General features: G+C 50.4%; 1 protein-coding gene across 1 annotated transcript; it reads right to left on the bottom strand.

Annotated features, from left to right (window-relative positions):
* Positions 1-523: 523 nt before the first annotated feature.
* SHH (sonic hedgehog signaling molecule) lies at positions 524-15124 on the bottom strand. The gene is made up of 3 exons (XM_073334563.2): positions 14593-15124; positions 9388-9649; positions 524-1463 (listed from the first exon to the last, which is right to left on the bottom strand). The coding sequence occupies exons 1-3, from the start codon at positions 14899-14901 to the stop codon at positions 739-741; spliced, it is 1296 nt and encodes a 431-aa protein (XP_073190664.1). The 5' UTR covers positions 14902-15124; the 3' UTR covers positions 524-738.
* Positions 15125-15494: the final 370 nt, after the last annotated feature.

Here is a 15494-nt window from a genome sequence, read left to right as displayed (position 1 = left end):
AACTATTTAAATTAAAATAATATATTCTCATATTTTACACTATTTCAAAAACGAAATGTGATTCAAGTTAAGTATTGATCTCTCAAAAAAATCTAATTTACAATTCTGTGTACAAAAATATAATTTATGGACCCCATGAAGTTTGTCTTTTTTGTTTGTTTAGACTTGCTGAACAGAAGGAGCATTGCAATGGAGGGTTGGGAAAGGACAGAATTTTGCTTTCTGAAAGTCAGGACACGTGTGACATGTAGAAAAATAGACTCCGCGCAGTTTTGCTTGGCCTCACAAAATAATGTTTTCCCCTGTGAGTGCAGTTCAGGCGATAATAAATTATCAAAGAAACTTCTTAAGGCTCTTGAAGGTCCGGTTCATATCCATTTTAAAACATCTATTTAAAATACAAAACCAATAAATATCCAGGAGAGGAGAAAAAAACAAAACAACCAAGAGAACAGAACAAAATAACCAACCAAATAAAAATATATATATATATAATATATTTATAAACTAAACAGAACAAAACTTCCCGGGGTCTTTGTTTTCCTTAAAGTCTACTTTGGACTGTCCTACTTTATTATTATTTTTATTATTATTATTATTATTTTGTCTCAAGCCGTGCTCTCCTTTAAAACATTTTTTTTTTCCTTTCCTTTTTCCTGTGAGTTTGTTTTTCTTCCCTCGCGCTCTCTCTCTCTCTCTCTCTCTCTCGGGGCTGCCTGGGCCTGGCGGCGGCGGCTCTCAGCTGGCCTGCACGGCCATGCCCAGCGGGTGCAGGGAGTCACTGTCCAGCACCCAGCTGCCGAGGCGGTAGAGGAGGCGAGAGTACCAGTGGAGGCCCGGCGGGGCGGGCTCCGCCTCGGGCGGGGCGGGCAGGCCGGCGCTGGGGGAGAGCACGGCCAGCAGGGCGTGGGCCAGGCGGAAGGGGGCGAAGGCCCAGTGCGCCCAGCTGTGCTCCTCGATGACGGCGTAGCAGGAGGCCAGCACCCGGTTGATGAGGATGGTGCCCTGGGCCGTGAGCGGGGCGTAGGCCCCCGAGGCCTCCTCCCGCAGCGAGACGCTGTGCACCGCGGCGGGCAGCAGCCGCCGGCCGCCCTCGCCCAGCACGTAGACCCGCTGGCCCGGCCGCACGCGGCTGGCGAAGAGCGCGCGGCTGCGGGCCGCCCCGGGCTGGGGCTGGGGCTGGGAGTGGTTGTGCGGGGGCGCCACGAAGAGCAGGTGGGCGGCGGTGAGCAGCAGGCGCGCCCGCGGCTGCCGCGTCTCGATCACGTAGAAGAGCTTGGGGGCGCCGTGGTCGCGGTCCAGGAAGGCCAGGAAGTCGCTGTAGAGCAGCCGGCCCTGCGCGTCCGCCGCCAGCACGCGGTCCCCGGGGCTCAGGTCCCGCACCCGCTTGGTGCCGCCCTGCTCCAGGTGCACCGTGGCCGAGCCCGGGAAGCAGCCGCCCGACTTGGCGGCCACCGAGTTCTCTGTGCGGGCGAGAGAGGCGCGCGGGTTAGAGCCGGGGGCGGACGGAGGGGGCCCCGGGCCGAGCTCTCTGCACCTCCCCCCCCGCTCCCATGCTGAACCCCCCCTCCGGGCTCTCTGCACCTCCCCCCTCCGGGCTCTCTGCACCTCCCCCCCCCGCTCCCATGCTGCACCTCCCCCCTCCGGGCTCTCTGCACCTCCCCCCCCCGCTCCCATGCTGCACCCCCCCCCTCCGGGCTCTCTGCACCTCCCCCCCCCGCTCCCATGCTGCACCCCCCCCTCCGGGCTCTCTGCACCTCCCCCCCCCGCTCCCATGCTGCACCCCCCCTCCGGGCTCTCTGCATCTCCCCCCCCCGCTCCCATGCTGCACCCCCCCCTCCGGGCTCTCTGCACCTCCCCCCCCCGCTCCCATGCTGCACCCCCCCCCTCCGGGCTCTCTGCACCTCCCCCCCCGCTCCCATGCTGCACCCCCCCCTCCGGGCTCTCTGCACCTCCCCCCCCCGCTCCCATGCTGCACCCCCCCCTCCGGGCTCTCTGCACCTCCCCCCCCCCGCTCCCATGCTGCACCCCCCCCCTCCGGGCTCTCTGCACCTCCCCCCCCCCGCTCCCATGCTGCACCCCCCCCTCCGGGCTCTCTGCACCTCCCCCCCCTGCTCCCATGCTGCACCCCCCCCCTCCGGGCTCTCTGCACCTCCCCCCCGCTCCCATGCTGCACCCCCCCCCTCCGGGCTCTCTGCACCTCCCCCCCCCCCCGCTCCCATGCTGCACACCCCCCCCCGGGCTCTCTGCACCTCCCCCCCCCGCTCCCATGCTGCACCCCCCCTCCGGGCTCTTTGCACCTCCCCCCCCCGCTCCCATGCTGCACCCCGCCTCCGGGCTCTCTGCACCTCCCCCCCCCGCTCCCATGCTGCACCCCCCCTCCGGGCTCTCTGCACCTCTCCACTCCCCTGGACTCTCTGCACCCCTCCCCCCTCTCCCATTCTGCATCCCGCTCCTGGGCTCTCTGCACCCCGCTCGCATTCTTCTGCACCCCTCCCCTCCCCCGGACTCTCTGCACCCCTCCCCCCCCGCTCCCATTCTGCACAACCCCCCTCAGGGCTCTCTGCACCCCTCCCCTCCCATTCTGCACCCCTCCCCTCCCCTGGACTCTCTGCACCCCTCCCCCCGCTCCCATTCTGCACCCCCCACTCCTGGGCTCTCTGCACCCCGCTCGCATTCTTCTGCACCTCTCCCCTCCCCTGGACTCTCTGCACCCCTTCCCCCCCCTCCCATTCTGCACCCCTGCTCCCGGGCTCTCTGCACCCCTCCCCTCCCCTGGACTCTGCACTTCCCTGAGCTCTCTGCCTCCCCCCCACTGCTCCCATTCTGCCCCTCCCTCCCTGCGCACACACCCTCGCTCCCATTCTACACCCCCCTGCTCCCATTCTGCCCCCCCCTGCTCTCTGCACACACCCCCCCCCTGGGGTTTCTGCACCCCCCTGCTCCCATTCTGCACCCCCTCTCCGGGCACTCTGCACCCTGCTCCCATTCTGCAACCACCCCCTCCAGGCTCTCTGCACATGCACACGCACACACAACCAGGCTCTCTGCACCCTGCTTGCATTTTTCTGCACCCCTCCCCTCCCCTCCCCTGGACTCTCTGCACCCTGCTCACATTCTTCTGCACCCCCTACCCCCGGACACTCTGCACCCTCTTCCCCTACCCCGCTCTCTGCATCCTCCACTGTCTGCATCCTATACACAGGCTTCAGGCCAGCTGCTCTGCATCCCACCCTTTCAGCCTAGGGGCTGGCTTCATTTCTTGCCCCAACACACAATCTAGCCAGGGGCTCTCTGCATTCTCCCCCCCCACCACTCCCATAGAGCCAAGGGCAGGGACTTTCTGCATCCCACAATCCCCCCCACCTCCTATCCCATAAGACGTACAATTCCCTAGCCAGGTCTGCTCAGCATCCTCCTCCTCACATCCCCAGGGTAGGAGTTGTCTGCATCCCATAGCTCGGGTTATGGTTTCAGTGCACACATTTATAGCAGTGGCCTTTGCATGCCACCTTTCTGGCTCAGGTTAGTAGCTGTGAACCGCTTCCTCTCCTAGGAGTTTGCGCAACCTCCCCCCCGTCCACGTCCTCCATTAGTAGTAGTACAGTAGTGCCTAGAAACCCCAGGGGCTGCTTGTGCTGGGCACCAGATACACACATCACCAGAGACGGTCCCTGGCCCAAGGAGTTTACAGTCTAACTAGACAAGACAGTTAAAGCTTTGTCTAGAAGAGTGCTCTGCTTTCACTAAAGTAATAAAACTGATCTTGTGAAAGTGCTGCAGCCTCCCTTTGTAGGTGCCCTTACGTTACAAAGAACCTAAGAACGGCTGTACTGGGTCAGACCAGTGGTCCAGGTAGCCCAATATCCTGTCTTCCAACAGTGGTCAATCCCATTGCTTCAGAGGAATGAACAGAACAGGCAATCATCCAGTTGAAGCTGAAGCTAACTCAATATAGGCTAACACTTAAACCAGGGTAAGTGGTTTACACTAGTTGGAGGTTTGGCCAGTTTAACTGGATCCCTTTCAAAATGAATGTTGCCTTGTCTACATGGGGGGAAATTGACCAGAATAGCTATTGCAAAATAACCTATTCTGCAGTCACTATTCCAGAATAGCTCCCCATGTGGACACTACTCTGGGGGGGCGGGGAGGGGGAGAATTTATTGCTGAATAATTAGTGAACTTCTGAAGTGAGGTTGTTCTGGAATAAAATCACTTTTATTATGCAATATTATGTCCATATGGAATAGTTTATTCCAGTTAATTTCCCCAGTAGAAAAGTCCAGAGTTAAATTGTGCCCTTTTACAATTTAGGGTGACCTAGCTACTCTGCTCAGGGCTGTGGGGGAAAAAACTCACACCCCTGAGAGACGTAGTTCAACTGACCTAACCCCCTGGGATAGACGCCGCTAGGTTGGGTATGTCTACAGCACAGTGCTGCATTGGCGCAGCTGGTGAAGACGCGCTATGCTGGCCGGAGAGCGCTCTCCCAGCGGCATAATTACTCCATTTTGGTGAGAAGCAGAAGCTACGTCTCCCGCCGACATAGCACCTGTGTGGGCAGCGCAAAACTTGTCGCTCTGGGTGGATGGGGGGCTTTTCCACACCCGAGTGACGTAGGTTATATTGACTCCGGCTGTAGTGTAGACCTGCCTGTTGACGGAAGCATTCAGTGGAGCAAGCCACTGCCTCTCGGAGTGGTGGATTAACTACAGCGATGGGAGACACTCTTCCATCGCTTAGGAAGGGTCTACGCTCACCATAGCTGTGCTGCTGTAGCATAGACCGTGCAAGGGCAAGTTTACGGTTAAAACGCTGCATTGGTGCAGCTGCTCTAGCGCTTCAATGAAGACACTACGCTGATAAGAGACAGCTTTCCCGTTGGCGCAGTTAATTCACCTCCCTGAGAGGCACTGGCTGCGTCAGGCTCTCCCACGAAGAGCACTGTCTACACAGGGGGTTAGGCCCATAGATGTCACGCAGGGGTGTGGATTTTTCACATCCCTGAATGACGTAGTTCTTCCGATATAGGTCTGTCGTGTAGACCAGACCTAAAACAGCCAAGAGGGTGGAAGGGGAATCAGAGGCACAGAGAAGTGTAGTGACTGGCTTAATGTCACATCGCAAGTCAATGGGAGAGCTAGACTTAGCTCCCCAGGCTCCTGACTCTTAGGCAATGTCCACACTGCGTACCTTACGTGGCATGGCTGCGTCACTGTAAGGTATTCCCTGTAACAGCTCTTTGGTGGCAGGAGAGAGCTCTCCTGCTGGCAAAATAAAACCACCCCCAAAGAGAAGCAGTAGCTTTGTCGGCCAACATCTTTGGCCAACAAATCACTGTCCACACCGGCACTTTTCGTCAATAAAACTCTTGTTAGTCAGGGGGTATTTTTTTCACAGCCCTGGCCGACAAGTTTTACCAACAAAAGTGCAGTGTAGACATAGCCTTAGGGCTGGTCTACACTGGGACCTTACTTAGACATAGCTATGTAAACAATCCCCACCCGAGTGATGTAGTTTTACCAGCCTAAAGCCTGGGGTAGACAGTGCTAGAGGGATGGAAGTATTCTTCTGTTGCCATAGCTACCGCCTCTTAAGGAGGTGTAGTACCTGCCCTGATAAGAGACCCCCCTCCCATGGGCATAGGTAGTATTTACACTGAGGTGCCACAGCAGTGCCACCCTTGCATTTTACCAGGGATCAGAGTAACAGCCGTGTTGGCCTGTATCCGCAATAAGAAAAGGAGGACTTGTGGCACCTTAGAGACTAACCCATTTATTTGAGCATGAGCTTTCGTGAGCTACATGCATCCGATGAAGTGAGCTGTAGCTCACGAAAGCTCATGCTCAAATAAATTGGTTACTCTCTAAGGTGCCACAAGACCTCCTTTTCTTGTTGCAGTTTAGGTGTAGACAAGCCCTTAGTCCACTGCCCTATCCACTAGATCCTCCTGCCTCTTATTGCCTTAGGAGCCTGGGAGCACTCCCCTACAGCAGTCGCTGTGTCCACACGTTAGGTGAGGATTCTCTGCAGCTCCTTCCCTTCTCAGGTAAGAGTCTCTTCTCCCCCCCACCCTCTCCCCCCACCATGCAAGAGTCACCACCCAACACTTCACCCATTCTCCCAAAGCGGGAGTATTTGCCTCCCTCGCTAGATCAAAAGTCTCTGCTCAGCCCAGGTCAGGTGTGTATGCTCCCCCTGCCTAACCTTAAAACATCCTCTACTTTATGCACAAGGCCAGGCTAGTCATTGGGGTTACTTCGGGGGGATTAATCTGATCCTAAATTTTAGGGCCCTTGGTTATTCTTGTCACCACTGCCTCATTATTAGTCCTTCAGAGAAATCCTAGCCGTTTTAAAAACAAGATCAACCCGAATTTATGGAGTTGAAGTCTCTGTCCTTGAAAATATTGCTATAATATGTAGAAATTTAAAAGATTTTCAGGCCAGAAGAGACTGGTATGACTGTCTATTCTGCCCTCTTCCATAGCACAGGGTCTGGAACTTCACCTAGTGATTCCTGGGTGTTCGTAAACACTCTAGTTACATTTTTTTTTTTTTGTATTTTGTGCACTCACAGTATTTTGTGCACTCACAGTATTCCACTGTAGCAAGGGCATTTGATAAAATTATTTCCATTCCTTAGGGTGGAATGGAAATAATATTTCCTCGGTTCCTTGACTTCACTGCAGTTTTCTCCCAGTTACTGAGTGTGCCAATTTCTAGTCCAAGTAATTTTCCTCCTAAAAGTAGTAAGACCACAGATACAGATTTTATTTTTGTGCCTCTGTAGCTGGTGCATAAGCTATTATGATTTAAATAAACACTTGGGGAGTCTCCTAATGACTTTCTCAGGAAGGACAGGAAGGGCGAAAATTAGAATGTTATTGATTTGCTAACGACTTTATCACTTGTGCTTCAGAAATGAAACAGCAAGATCTCCAAGGCCTCTTCACTGAGAACATGGCAACAAACGAGCTATGTGCTTTATGTAGAGTCCTTTCCTAGCAAACTACACCTTAGTACAAGCCCCAAGTAAAGCTCTTGCTTGAGCTTTGTTTGCATATTCAGGGGCTTGATGAATAGATCTAGTAGTGTAGCAACTCTACAAACATGCCAGTGAATTGGCAGAGGTGTGAAAATCTGCTGCTTTGAGCAGTGCTGTTTGGGTTCTCTAATTAAAATCCAATAAAGGATCAGCATTGTCATTCTGATTCATGTAATAAATGCAGACACTCTTGGAAGAGAGGACACTTCCATTTTTTTCCCAGCTTCTTCCCTCCCACCCCCCTACCCCTATTTGTTCAGGTGCAGAAACCCTATGTGCCAATTCACACACATACTCTCCAAAAAACCAGGACCTTCCAAGCACTATTTGCACAGCAGAGCCACTTTTCCAAGACACTCAAGATGTGTATTTGAATTTTAAATGTAGGAGCTTGCTCTAAATACTTGCAGTAGCTCATTATCAATGTCCCTTTTACCACCCCAGCCTCTCTTCTCTGTCCTGATGACAATAATTCAGACCTTGGGGGAACTCTTCTTTGCATTCCAATCTCCGGGATCATACTTTTTGCAAATAGAGATCTAGATAAAGAATCTTCCTGCCTGGAATTATAGGGTTTAATCTTCTCATAAGATTCTCTGTCATGAAATGAGGTTTTGACAATTTGAAATCAGACTTAGCTGGCGGAATTCAAGCCTGCTCTCTTGAAGCCCGTGTTGTACAGTCACACGACCCTGCCTGACATGCACTAAATATTACCCCAAACCTCCAAGTGTGTGTGGAATTTTAATGAGTAGATTTGTTCTCTTGGAATTATTCGTCTCCTATGCAATATACATGGAGTTGGATTATGTTCATTTGGAATAAGGTTACTGTGCATCACAGACACCTCGAGCTGAGCATATCTTTACTCTAGAAAAGGCCATTTAGAGATTTCTTTGGCTAAATAAGACCAGAAGATTAACCGAAGCAATATCACGGACTCAATGTAAAGCCTGCATTGGCCAGGAGAAGTGTTACTTTTCATCAGCCCCAGAATGTAAAGCTGGTGAAGGGGTCTGATCTGCTCCCAGGGGAGTCAATGGAAGTCTTGCCATTGCTGTGAATGGGAGCAGGATCAGGCCCCTCGTTACCTTATTTCTAAGCAAACAGATATATTTAGAGAGAGTAATTATTTTCTTTCACAACTAAGTATTTCTTGACACTTTAAAAGTGTTTCTTGGCTAAAAGAGGCTATTAAAATACAGTTTAGATGCTATGCAACAAACACTGAGAGGTGAAAAACCCAGCTCGTCGGCGATGCACTGTTAACAGTTTTGCTAAACGCGTCAATTTATGCGCAGAAATGAAGTTTCGAATTTCGCGATTTATTGTTACAAGTTATTCCTCTGCTGAAACAGCATGTGGCGTTGTAAGCACAGGGGAAAAAATCCTGGAGTTTCCTAGCGGCTGCAGATTAAGCCATGAATGGCATGAATTTTCTTTTCCCTGCGCACGCCAGCGGGTTGGCACTAGTAATCCTACTAGACTTCGGGGCGCGCAGCCAGCTAGATGTTCTTAAATGGTCACGGTATTTGTAATATACGGTGTGGATTTAGGGAAAAAAATAAATGCCGGGGGGGGGGGGGAGACACTTATTTTGCAGAGCTGTGTGCTCAGTCGGGGTAGGGGGAATCAATAACAGAGTGGATGAGTTGGCTGCAAGTTTTTGCATCCTTATGATTAACATAGGGCTAGAGAGGGACCTGGCCCGTAAGGTGCGTGGCTTGCATTCGTCCCACCCGCAGGCGGAGTGAGAAAGCTAGAGAACCGTGTTAATATCCATATCCGTTCTCTGCCCAGATTGTGATCAGAATGGGGGCTTTCCCCTGCCTTTGTAAGCTCCGCTCTAAATCTGCACTGTCCTCCGCATAGCCCCTCCTACGTAGGCAGAGAAGCACAGGACGAGGATGGCTCATCCGTGTGACCGAGTTTTATACTTAGGTATGGATCGAAATCCGTTCAATGGCAAGAGAAGAGCGAGAGCCTGCCGCAGAAGCGCCCCCCGCCCCCGCTCCCACTGCAGCCCAGCCGCGATGCAAAGCAATGGCCGGATACCCGCATCCTCCCCCGGGTCGGGTGCCCGGTTCTGATGCAACCTGCTCTTGGCACAAACAGCAGCAGACCCAGGGGAGTGCCCTTCTCCCCCCAGTGATGCTGTAAGTCCCTTCGGGGGCTGCCTTAGCGGGGGTTCACACGCCTTGTGGGGTCCGGCCTTGCTGGGATACTTTTATTCTCCCCTATGGGTCCAACCTGTCAGGCCTGGGTCCCACGGCCCTTAAGGGGGTGCTTTGGCTAGGTGCCCCGGGGCAGGCCAGGGGGCTCAGCTGTCCTCCTTACCCGCTTTGACGGAGCAGTGGATGTGGGCCTTGGACTCGTAGTAGACCCAGTCGAAGCCAGCCTCTACCGCCAGCCGAGCCAGCATGCCGTACTTGCTGCGGTCCCTGTCCGACGTAGTGATGTCCACAGCCCGGCCCTCGTAGTGCAGCGACTCCTCGGAGTGGTGCCCATCTTCATCCCATCCCTCGGTCACCCTCAGCTTCACTCCGGGCCACTGGTTCATCACCGAGATCGCCAGGGCGTTCAGCTTGTCTTTGCATCTCTGCAGGGACAGGGGCACACAAGGGGCATTGCACAGGCCCTGCGGCATTGACACAGCCATTGACACCCCCCAACCCTAAAAATAACACACACCTGGCATTTCAAGAGTTAAAGACTATGGACAAGGCCTGAGCTATGCTCAGTCCCTGAACTGTGATCCTAGGCCCACTACCATTGACGACAATGTCAAAGCTCCTGGTGACTTCGCCCTATATATCCGTTCAAGGGGGCAGCCTAGGGGAATTGAAAAGCTTCTCAGATACCTAATGGGAAAGCCTGTTAGTCTGCTGTAGGAAGTCAAGTGAGGCTGGGTGAGGAGAAGGTTGAAGTTCGGAGAGTACGGAGTGAGTGGGGTCGAAATGTAACCCCGATCGCCCACTTTCTTACAGCCTGCAACCTGTTTGAGTGTCAGAAGGAAACCTTTAGCCTGATATGATCTCTCCTCCGTCTTCCAGCTAATACGTGCATTTTCACATTTGCTGGGAGCAGAGTAAAGTTTTCCAAAAGACAAACACTTGCCATACATCTGGGAGTCAAATAGTTTCCCCTGGAATGTCTCTCCGGGTCTTTTCAACTTAAGTCGGTGATGAAAAGGTTCTCAATTCGCGTTAACAGCCTTTCTGTGCTAGAAGGAGTTTATCCTTCGCAGATCACTCACTTAGACCAGCCTGGGCTAGAAACATTCATCCAGCTTGAAATACACATACGTGTATATATAAGAGCAAACCCACACGATATCTCTTAGGGGAAAGAATGAAAAGCAGAGAGGGATCAAGCTGATAGCAATGTTAAAAACCAACAAACCCAGAGGTGAGCTAGCGTAGAATATGAAACCGGGAGTGACAACAAGCATTCTTCATATGGAGTGCCACATTCTTTTAACTCTGCAGACCACTACCACATGATCAGCTTTCTGTTTTCTTTAACCAGCTCCTTTCCTTTGTTTTCTTGGTTTTACCAAATTTACCCTGCAGGACCTGGCAGTTCGGCGAGAAATTGTAAGAGGTTATGGACAAACGTGGGCGTGGGAAGAAGGGGCAGAGAGGGAGGCCTGAGCAAGGCTAGGGGAGATCATTCTAAATAAAGTAAGAAAAGTTTGGGTAGATTCCTGTCACATCCCAGAGTCTAAATAGAATACTGCTCTGCATGAACCGATCAGCTCGAGAAAAAGGTAATCTGCCATCCACACCCCTCCAGGATTGGAAAAGCAATATACATTTCAGGCACATTGGCAAATGTGAGACTACAGCATGTTGCCAGCAGTTGAGCAAAGCTCAAGGCAAATGCATCAAGTGGGTAGGGATGTTTGGCTTTCTCCACGAGGACTCACCCCAACACGTTATCAATATGTAAAGTAACACACCACAAAGGTTCTTTTCACAGCTCCCAGAAAAGGGGGGGGGGCAATCGCTTGCACGATTGCCGCTACACTACTTTTAGGTACGTGACCGGATTGCTCAACAAGAAAGTTTCAGCGCGTATGTTACAGCCATAAAGCAATACCGTAGCAATACTTCTGTGGCAGTTCAATGGAAAACGCCGGGGCGAGTCCACTTTGGACCCCCTGGCCGATTGTTCCATGTGATATAACATTTTTATGGATAGAGCGGATTGGTCTCTAATGTGATGTGAGTCTAGGAAAAGCAGAAAACCGTAAGGAAGTTTAGCTTGTTAATTTCTCTTTCACAGATATACTGTGAGGAAAAAGGCGAAACATTCAGTGTTTTAGGCCACGGACAAGGAGAAAGCCCTTAGCTGCACAGCAGTCTAAAGCCGTGTTATTTTACAACTAAGAAAACAAATAGGGAGGAGAACAGAAGGGGCAGGTTTGCTATTCCAGCTCCTTCCCCTATACATATGAGCTAAAGTCTCTCTGGCAAAACAAAAGGGAAAGGAACGACCTACTAAAGGACTTTCCTTCCTTTTATATTGGCTGAGCTGGACTGTCAGAGTCAAAAGCCGTGAAGACCAGACTATTTATTAATTCATTGGGTCGTGTGCCACAAATCAAGCCCAATTCTGTTCAGCCACCGTGAAACTCAGCAGGGCTGCCTCGACTAACGCTTTGTGTGGAGGCAAAGTTGTTCAGCAAGCCCTCTCCTGCCAGCCCCTAATCTCTTCACAAATGAATTGCTCGAAGGAAACACTTAACAGGTACCTGTCAGTGTAAACAACCTGGTGGGCTTCCTAAATGCCAAGTTGATCTCCAAATCCCTCACATCGTGCACCGGTGGTGTTCCTGTATGGCACTAGATTTCTATTTTATTTCATCCAAATTCCAGCTTTATCATATTGACCTGGCCCCCTTATCTCTTTCACAGATCCAGCCAATGGTTGCTCTGGGTGTGTGCGTGTGTGTATGGGGCGGGGAGGGGGGCATTCAGCAAACTGCTGTTGTCACCTGCAAAGTTAAGAACCTGACTTACCTAGCTCTGTTTGCGTTTTTTCCCTTCTTAAGTTAATATTAACTAGCAGCTAATGCATTCAGCAACGATTCTGAAAGTTTAACAATTCCATTCAGGGAAGAGCTTTCCATGGTTGAAGGGCTTGTGAAGCAGGCATTTAAAGGCTTGAATTTAACAGAACAAGAGGTTGCTGATTGAGAGAGAAAAGAAAGAGATTGGCCCAGCTCGTTGTAGGATTGCAATATGAGGAAATTCTGATGTCGGCGGCAGCTTCCCACCACCTCCCTACAATATTGTTATTGGAAGACCACCGAGCAGTTCCCCCTCCAACCCACCCTCGAACATTGCTATAGAACCACTACTGTTCAATCACCCCATTACCTCTCCCCAGCTCCAGCCAGGGTTATGAGATCACTCCTGTCCCTTCCTCTCCCCTCCCCCAATATCATTATGCAATCACCGATGTCCTTTCTCCCTTCTCTTGCTCCCCAAAGGGGGTGCAGTAATGAAGCTGCAGTCAGACGTTGATCTCTTATTTTGGTGTGGTACCTAAGCTGTGCTATGAGACAGAGCGGTGTTATCTACCCCCCCCCCCTTTTTTGTGTGTGTGTGTAAGGAACGAGAATAGCCACTGAAGGAAAAAGTATTTGTTTTCGTTTCGTTCGTCTGAGGGAAGTTGACAGAAGGTCAGAAGTTCAAATGCTGCCAGCTATTGCAGCGAGAGTGGCAAGCCATGTAGAAGGCTCTGTATTCCCAGGGAGCTAGAGAGACAGGGCACATCCAAGGCTGCAGTAGAGGAGAAAGGAGACGCTACGACACAGGCTGGGGTCTCCCTCTCTTCAGCCCACCCCCTCCTTTAAAAAAAAAAACCCACCATCACACATTTTCCCTTCCTCTGTGGGTCCCCATCTCTTTCCCTCTGTATTTCAATCTATGTCTGGCTCTCCCTCTCGCTTCCTTTCTACGCCTAAGCTTCATTTTCTCTTTCATGAGTATGGTGTGTGTGTAGGTAACACACACACACACCCAAGCACGTCTTCTTTTTTTCCTCGGGCTTCCTAGCAGCAGCAGCAGCAGCATTTGCCGTATTAAATAGGATACAAACTGAAATCCTAGCCGTTGCGATCGATAAAAGAGGAGTAAGTGGAGCTGAAAATGCGAGATGTGTCTGACTTGGCGCACAGCTACACTGTCTTGCATCTTTTCAGCAAGGGAGGATGACCGAGGGCTATAAGAGGGACTGGACTGGATCTTACAATGCATGCCACAATAGTCATCAGCCGACCCTCTCCCACTTGCCTTTCTTTTGCATTAGGAGGCGAGATTAAAGCTATCGAATTGGACTGGGAACTCTCTACACAACATGCTCTGCACCATGGCCTGTGCATATTTAATTGAGGCTCGCGCTTCTATCTGGCAGAGGCGCGCGCGCCAACACTCATAGGTACAGTAAGATTTAAGGTGGTCGGGAGGAGATTGGACGAGACACGTCCCTCGTCCAAATAAATCTAGTAAATGTGCGGAAAATCAAGCCGAGGCAAAGGGGAGAGTTTAGGAAATTCTTCCCATCCCCAACGTAATTCTTGCAGCCGAGTTATAGCACTGAAGGTGGGACTTAAAATACATAATAGTGGGAAGGGGGGGAAAGGCTGTTGACCTATATTTGGATGAAACCCATTTCCAGCGCCTAGATGGCATCTCGATTCCATGTAGTTTCAAAAACTCCACTAATTGCGTTCACCTATCTCTCAGTGAGCAATAGCAACAATTATTGTAATAATGTGGCTGTTTGGGAGGGTTTATTTTTTGCATACGATGGTTCCGCATTCTGATTCCACTCCCGATTCAATATTTATCCAGCTGTAAACCTTGTGCCATCTGATTTTTAAAACAGAAGTGATGCAATGCTGATAAGTTGCAAGTCCCTCCCATTTGGAAGTACCAGAGCATTGGTGGCGAGCATCCTTAAAGAAATATCAATATATTTACGCTCTGATGGGCACAATTGCAAAGGATGGTTTTGCAATACAAGCTATATAATACACAAACAGGAGAGTAATGGTCGATTGGACTTCAGATGCCTTTGTGATTTACAAGACTCCATAGGTACTAAATTTAGAATCCGCTTGCAAACAACAATAATGAAGGGTAATACAATAAAATAAAAATAAAGAAGTCGGCAGCTGTACCAACCGATGAAAGAGTGGCCTGACGGTCACTAGACACTTGGGGTCCTCTTAGCTGTATACAATTCGTTTGATCAAAGTGCAGGCTTGGGGACAAATGCAAACAGAAATCTCTAACCAAGTTACAGGGAACGTCATGGCAAGGTTATATTTGTAAGTATTACACAACCCCCCAAAATATATATCTATGACTATATGCCCCTGCAAACTTAACTGGATATTTAAATATTAATCTAACCGATGAGGGGTTTTTGGGGTGAGGGGTGTCTTTAAAAATGCTAAGACAGATGTTTTAATTTATGATTGCTCAGATATGCTAACAAATAAAAATATATGTATCTATGTAGCTCTACCTGAGTCATCAGTCTGTCAGCTCCAGTGTTCTCTTCATCCTTAAAAATAATGTCAGGGTTGTAATTTGGGGTTAGTTCTTTAAATCTCTCCGAGTTTCTTGAGATCTTCCCTTCATATCTTCCACTGGCCCCTAGGGTCTTCTCTGCCACATTGGGAATAAACTGCTTATAGGCTAAAGGGGTCAGTTTTTTGGGGTGTCTCCTTTTTCCAATACCCCTGCCTGGTCCACACGTCAGCCCAGAGGAGACCAAGAGAACGCAGAGGAAGCCCACCAACAGAATTCTTGTCAACAGCAGCATTTCGTCCATTGAATCCAATTACTTCAAAGCTCTCTGTGTCTATCCCTGGCTGTCTCTCTAGATCTCTCTCTTCCTACGTCCTTGTCTGCGTTCTGAATCGTATACTATCCACCGATCCCTAGCAAGGCAGGTGTTGGAATGGCAGGCTTTAGGTCGCTGATAACGGAACACATCGGAGTTTGGTCGTGAGACAGCAATCGAGAGACAAAAAGGGTCTGATTTTAATGGTAGCAAGGCTAGAGACGCTTGTGAGAGGAGTCTGCCTTTAGTTCTATATTATAGCTGCCAGAGCCGAGTTCTGATTGGCCAAGGCGAGACAAGCTTGTCTTCTGATGTATTAACCCTCAAAAAGGCAACAAATTCTTGAAAGATATTTTTTTTCTTTTACCTGAAGGGCTTGGAGCTGAAAGGGGTGGAGATAGCGCTTTCTTGGGATAACATCAATTACATGCTGTTTTGTTTTTTTTTAAACTTTCTTGGCAGAGTGGTACATTTGTCAGCAGGAGTAACAGATGTCTCTGTGAAATAAAAATATTAGCAAGCTGCCTCACTGCATTTCAAGTTTTTCGAGGGCGGGTTTAAATAAAAATAAAATAAAATAA

Source organism: Lepidochelys kempii, chromosome 2 (assembly GCF_965140285.1).
Source record: "Lepidochelys kempii isolate rLepKem1 chromosome 2, rLepKem1.hap1, whole genome shotgun sequence".
In the NCBI taxonomy this organism is placed as follows: Eukaryota; Metazoa; Chordata; order Testudines; family Cheloniidae; genus Lepidochelys; species Lepidochelys kempii.
The sequence above is the reverse complement of the archived record's forward strand: the minus strand, read 5'-3'. Positions and strand labels throughout refer to the sequence as shown.

Coding starts and splice junctions, on each gene's coding strand:
- SHH (XM_073334563.2), bottom strand. CDS start 14,901: ATGGACGAAATGCTGCTGTTGACAAGAATTCTGTTGGTGGGCTTCCTC. Junction 9,650..14,592: donor CTGACAGACTGATGACTCAG/GTAGAGCTACAT, acceptor CTGTCCCTGCAG/AGATGCAAAGACAAGCTGAA. Junction 1,464..9,387: donor CCACTGCTCCGTCAAAGCGG/GTAAGGAGGACA, acceptor TCGCCCGCACAG/AGAACTCGGTGGCCGCCAAG.